Here is a 6,374-nt window from a genome sequence, read left to right as displayed (position 1 = left end):
GCACAACCATTCTTCGTTCATCTTTGTCCAGTACCCAACATGCATTCCGCTCTCTCTCCAAGTCGAGTTCTTCGGCCACCAGGAGCTTTCCGACGCAAAAGTATGAGTGGAATCTGAAAATAAGCTGTGAGCCAATAAATATCAGTGTAGCAAGCTTGATGCACTGGCATATACGCGATAAATACTGCAGATGTGATTCAAGTTGTCTTCGGAAAGGGTGGCATCCTCGTACGCAACACCTTTGAGCCAGTGGACCACCTTCTCGTCAGATTCCTCGGAAGATCCAAACGACACTCTGCTCAGGTCCATCTCTTCGTACGCCAGGCGCCATATGATACCACCTCTTCCAAAGGCTAAGCGAATATTTGGATGACGCAGTACAGCGCGGCAGCGCTCCAAATAAAGCATGTAGTCGAGAACCTCTGATTGATAGCCTAGTTATCTGAATCCAAGCTCTTGCCACCCGCCAATGGGAGGTGGTTTGACAAGCTGGCATGTCGCGGACAATGGCCACAGCATCACGAAAGAAATGCCATGCTTGACTATTTCTTGTGCGTTGTCTTCCTTCTCCGGTCCCCACTTGTGCCGAACAATCTCGAGAGCGGTCGCAGCTTTGGTGATCACCAGCATCCATGACTGATTGCCGGCTGTGTCCTCAGTGGACCGCCAGATATACAGCACGGACCCTTGTGTATCACATTGCAATCTGGTAGAAGCTGCTTTGTGCAGAGCGAGGTGTCGAGTGCATGTTGGGAGGAGATTGCACAGTGAACCCAAGGAGGAATCCACGGTAACAGACAAGCGGAGCATTACATGGTTGACAAAGTTGTGAATAGCCGGCTGTTCAGGTCCTGTGAAACTGCCAGAGTGTGGAAGCTGAGCAAAAAGCTGCATGACGGTTTTTGTATCCAGCTTCTGATCTTCTTTGTGTTTAGTGGGCATGTAAGAGAGCTCTGCATGAAATCCATAACACGCCGCGAAAATGAGAATGAGGTCTTCGGTGTCAACAGTTGCATCACTATACATAGTCTTGCTGCCACTGAGCAGTGTTGTAGCTGTGGCAGAGAGCGCCATGGCGTCTCCCACTGCTCTTCGTCTAGGACTGGGGCACACGCTGAGAACGTGAACACACTGCCTGCGCCAGGAGATCTTGACCAAGCTCTTGTAAGAGCCCGGTCACTTACACTTGGAGCGGCCGTGTCAGGAGCTATCTGTGTCTCCCATCCGTCATTCTCATCCTCGTCCTCATTGAAGACCGAATCTTGGTAGATTGAATCTGAAGTGAGCATGTTCCAGCCTTCGTATGATTTTTCCACTTCGCCTGGAGGACTGAGGAGCATGGATACATCCCACTCATTGCCGAAACTGTGGTAAACGTGGTGGCATTCCTTCGTGTCTTCCCAGAAGGCCTTGTATTTGGACAGCCAGACGATCTCTCACAGCCAGTAACCTCGAACCTTAACCCAGTGATAAACAGTGGCTCCCTTTCAACAATTGATGTTCCTTATGAAGACGAAGACCATGCAAGCGCAGCTTTTTTGTATGCGAACTTCCTTTTCACAGGCGACCAGCAATTCAACCATGGTACGAACAGGGCTGTAGAGGGATTGTGCGAAGTTGTTTTTAAAACATTCCTCTAGTGTTGTTCCGTAGTAGTACTACAAGGGAACGCGCTCTCCTGGCATCTTCATGATTTGTTGAATATTGTCATGCCACTTTGGCATTGCCGAGCCCGTCATATTGACAAAGCCGCCCAGTCGCTGCCTGCTCCAGTTGCATATCCAGGAAGAACACAGCAGCAAGACGACTACAGGGCTGATGATGCCTTCTTGCAGCATGCTTCAACACCACACACTCTGTTGGTGTAGGGGCATCACAGTCTCCAGGCAGCATAGTTGATAGGACAGAAGTGCGGACAGTGAGATGAATGCTGCATGGGCCATACCAATCGCTTTGCAAGTGGCTTTACGGGTGGCAAAATATCGATTAAAGCCATATGAAGAAGGAAGTCAGGGAGGACGAAAGCCGAGTGGGTGAAGAAGGGCCCCCCATGAGCTCACGTGCATTTTGCACTCCACCAAGAAGTGTTCAAGTGAGTTCCATTCTTCAATTGCACGTAAAGGAAGTCTGTACATCGTGCAACAGTTCCCATCTTCAGAAACGTTCTCAATAGGCGACAACAATGGGTCCAATGTGTGCAGGGTCAAATCATCATACGAGTTTCCCTCAGGAACAAATATTGTGTAGAAGAAGTCATTGTTTGCCCAGCAGTGATTGCATGCGCTGTAGGGAGTGAGGTATGGCTGATTCATCGGGGGAGCATCAGGCATAAACCCACTATCTGGCGAGATATACACGTCGTAGTTGTCATCCTTCCCACGTACGAACACTGTTGTGGGCGACATATAATATAGTCTTGACAGAACAGTGTCAGCATAGATGCCAACATCTGTCTGACAGTGCTTCTTCACATCTGTACAGAAGCAGGTTTCGAGGGTGTTTGCTGCACAGCGGGCCGTACGTGGCAAGATATTCTGCATCACATATGTTCAGGAAGAGCACAAGGAGATAATTCTCCAGCACTTGTATGGAAGCATGTTTCAATGGTGTTTGCTGCACGGCAGGCCATACGTGGCGAGATATTCTGCGTCACGTATATCCGGGAAGAGCACGAGAAGATAATTCTCCAGCACTCATAGGCCTCTACACAGACTGGAATATTTCGCAGCCACGTATCAGTAAGGAAGAAAAGTGAGTGGGCGGCACGCTATATATCAGGGAGAACCACATGCTGATGCAAACGCCAAGCCTAGAGGCAGAATTGATATGGAGGGCAGCGCATCAGCCTGTGCACCATCAACATGTGACTCTGCCCAATATATGCTGTCCCACCCACGCACTCTCCTTTCTTACCAATACGTGGCTGCAAAATATTCCAGTCTGCGTAGAGGCCAACAAGTGCTAGAGAATATCTTCCTGCACTCTGCCTTCTTCCTTACTGATACATGGCTGAGAAATATTCCAGTCTGTGTAAAGGCCGACGAGTGCTGGAGAATCATCTCCTCGCACTCTTCTGGAGTCAACCGCTCCTCACATTGTCCTGCGTTGTATATCGCCCTCAGTCTCAACTGCAAGTTTGCCCTGCGGGAGCACCCGCTCCTCGCATCATCTTCAGTGTGTCATGTCGCTCTATTCTGGAGAGCATCACACTGAAATATTTGCAATTCTACAGTGCACAGGGGAGGAGACCGTAACAGAAATCTGAAGCGTTGGAATCTGAGGTGCCCTATACTCAGACATGTGCATATGATCACGTCAATAAGTGCATCGCAGAAGTTAGCCATGTGGTTATATAATAGTGCTCGCAATGCATTTATGTCACAATCCCCCCATTCACTCATATTATAGTCTTAATACACCAGTATAGCAAAGCTTAGAAGTCAGTCGCAGATCAAACACCAGGTGCTTGATCGCCCTTGGCTAGTTTGGTGAGAATCTTCCTGTTCTGGCGCATGATCATCTCATCTAAGAAGAAGTTGTGTCTATCAGCGCGCATCTCCCAACACATCAAATTGTAGTTGGCAAGCCAAATGTTCATTTGCTCAGCAATAGATGAATTGAAGTACCACTTGCCATCCGGTGCCTTGAGCTTGGGGAACGAGGCTGGGTTACAGTACTCTTGGCAGAACATGTCGCTTTCCTTGTGCTTCGTCCTAAAGTGAAAGGCGTCAACAGAGAGGTTGATATCATGAAAGAACAGATCCCCCGCCCAATCAATGAATTGCTGCAGGATGCAGTTGCTGTCAAAGTAGACATGCTCAGGTTTGAATGGCCTGCCAGCATATGTGAGTTTGATAAATTCCTGACAAAATGAAGCACTGTGAGAAAAAAAGATGGCTAGGTAGGGCACATATACAGACTGCCACAGAGCTTATAGTCTCCGCACAAAAGAACGTGGCATAGGTGACAATCATGCTGCAAGGCGCGACAATGATTTGCTTGTTATGAGTCGCTTGCAACTAAACTGTGCTTGCACCTTTGCACCATCATGATTCCGACCACCTGCAGACCTGCGCAGCAGAGCATTGCCAGTGGTCGATGTAGCAGAAGAGCCTTTCCCAAGATGTGCAGAGAGTGTGTCGAGCGCAGCCTGAGCCTCAGTCTTGTGTGCCTCCCGCGTCAAAATGGCCTCGGAACAACAATGCGCTTATTCAAATACGATCATCAGGAATAGAGTGAGGCAGAGAGGCAGAGAGGCACACACCACAGCCTGTCCACCTCTGCCTATTACAAAGTCCTCTTCCAACATGACCTCAGCCGAATCGTACTTCTCAGGGTCTTTGGATTCTGTTGGCCTGGCGGTGGCAGCATCATTGACCCTTTGAGTGCGCTCCAGAGTCTCAGCAAGGCTGAAGCGCGATTGACCGCAGAGGTGATGCAGGCCCTCCACACTCAAGTGAACAGGATCGTCGCACACGTGACAACCCTCAGCTACAGGACGGTTGCAGCCAATGACCGTGCAAACATTGTCTAAATGGTGGTGCATTGGACAGAACCTGTGGCGTTGACTTTCAAGACCCTCATGGCAAGTGTGAATGGAGCAGCAAGGATGCCCGATCGTCACCCTGTCGACGACCACGCACTGCGTCTTATTTAGTCACAGACAGGACATTAGCCAAGACGTCGGCTAAGAACACAATATACATGTACACACTGGTAATAATACCCCGGTCATCAGTCCGAAACCTCACGCATTTCTTGCAGTAGTGAGCAACGTCAGGGAGGCCTTCTAACCAGATCGTACCATTGCAGAAATGGACAGCTGCAGTGAACCGATCTCGTTGAGTACCGGTGTGTGGGAGCTGGAGCTGGATTCCGCGCTGACAATAATAGTCATGGAGACAGAATAGCGTGAATGCGCTCCAAACGTGCTCAACCCCTAGCGTAGGATCAAACAGCCAATCCTGAGGAAAGGGGAGATAGCAGCCAATCTGACCGAGCACGTCGTTATGGACGGTTGAGCACCCAGTCGCCGAAGTCCTGGGAATGTTATGCATTCAGCTCGGAAGCGGAAGTAGGAGATAAATACATACCAGCAGGTTATCATCAAGTTGATCTAGAACTCTATGAGATGGCATTCGATAAACTGATGTTTGCCGACCTGAATCGCACCAGAGGTCGAGAGGTAGTATGTTTGAACACCATTGTAGACCAAGTATTTGTGCTGGTAGCTCATGTTGCAAACTGCAGAACATAGATCAGAGAGCTTAAGATTCAGAAGAGGCCTGGAGAACAACATACGTCAGCAATAGAGATGAACCAACTCTGCAGGAAGAACGCGCCTATTGAGAGTAAAGAGCAGTACTTGTCGCACTTCTTCCTTCTTCAATACCGAGATGCCGCGACAGTTTATGTTGACACAAAAGTGTTGCGGCGGGTAGAGAGTCATCCCAGCTTTAGGGAGTGAGTGAAACGCTCCGATAAGATGAGGCCGCAGGACATACTCAGACCGAATGGGCAACCAAAGCGCCTGAATGTGTCCATTGGATGCTCTCCAAGCGTCGCCATATATTCAGCATCTCAGACCAGGTGCTTGAAGATGCCCCAGCACTGCGCCACGTTGGTTGTACTGAGCCTTGTCGAGACTGATAAGAATTTGGTTAGGATGGGCAATAGGTAGCTGGGCAGAATGCCAGGCGAGACAGTTGCTGGTTGAACGAGGAGGATGTGATCTTTGAGCCAAGTGGTATGGCGCAGAAAGGCGTATATGTGCACAAGGGACAGTGTGCCCAGCAGGCCCTCATGCTGCTGGAGAGCTTGGGGTAACTCATGTAGATTGTTCATGGTGTGATATGAACTAGCTAGGTACATTGCGTACGGCATCGCCTCTGGCCCTCCCCTTCTGCTCCGCCTCTGATTCCTTCCCTCCTCGCCGCCAGCCTTCCTTTCTTGCATTGCCTTCTAGGGGCTGCACTCGTTTCAATTCGGAATGCCAATTTTGTACAGGTGTCTATCATTGCTGCTGCTTTTGGAGAAATTTCGATACGATCAATCAACCCCCAAATTGGTTTATTACTACATATGGTCTAATTGGAAGCGCTTATCTACATTCAGAACCCGGAATCCGGAACATTCAGGACGTCCAACTCAAGGACGTCCTCAAGATGAAGGAAGCGCAGCTAAGATATTCTGGGCAAACTCCTGATCAGTCATGAGACTGCCCATTGAGTTGTGCTGTTGATGCAGCTGAGATAGCTGCTGAATAGCTGGTTCCATCGCCACTCCCTCTGCAATGTCTGCCTTCTGCAGCCTCTTCAGTACAGTGATCCTCAACATGACACTGACATTTGCATAGGTGTTCTGAAAGGCGTCCC

The 6,374-nt window shown here is 49.3% G+C and overlaps 2 protein-coding genes across 2 annotated transcripts; both read right to left on the bottom strand.

Moving 5' to 3' along the window:
- Positions 1–3,451: 3,451 nt before the first annotated feature.
- On the bottom strand, positions 3,452–3,974 carry PHACADRAFT_201747 (uncharacterized protein; the record flags this gene model as incomplete). The annotated part of the gene is made up of 2 exons (XM_007402032.1): positions 3,452–3,862; positions 3,921–3,974. The coding sequence occupies 2 exons, from the start codon at positions 3,972–3,974 to the stop codon at positions 3,452–3,454; spliced, it is 465 nt and encodes a 154-aa protein (XP_007402094.1).
- A 425-nt stretch (positions 3,975–4,399) lies between these two features.
- Positions 4,400–4,657, bottom strand: PHACADRAFT_50953 (uncharacterized protein; the record flags this gene model as incomplete). The annotated part of the gene is made up of 1 exon (XM_007402031.1): positions 4,400–4,657. A coding segment is annotated over one exon (258 nt), but the record flags the coding sequence as incomplete, so codon positions are not given.
- Between the last annotated feature and the right edge of the window lie 1,717 nt (positions 4,658–6,374).

The sequence above is a fragment of the Phanerochaete carnosa genome (assembly GCF_000300595.1).
Source record: "Phanerochaete carnosa HHB-10118-sp unplaced genomic scaffold PHACAscaffold_15, whole genome shotgun sequence".
Taxonomy (NCBI): Eukaryota; Fungi; Basidiomycota; class Agaricomycetes; order Polyporales; family Phanerochaetaceae; genus Phanerochaete; species Phanerochaete carnosa.
Note: the sequence above shows the minus strand (reverse complement) of the source record. Positions and strands in the feature narration are given on the sequence as shown.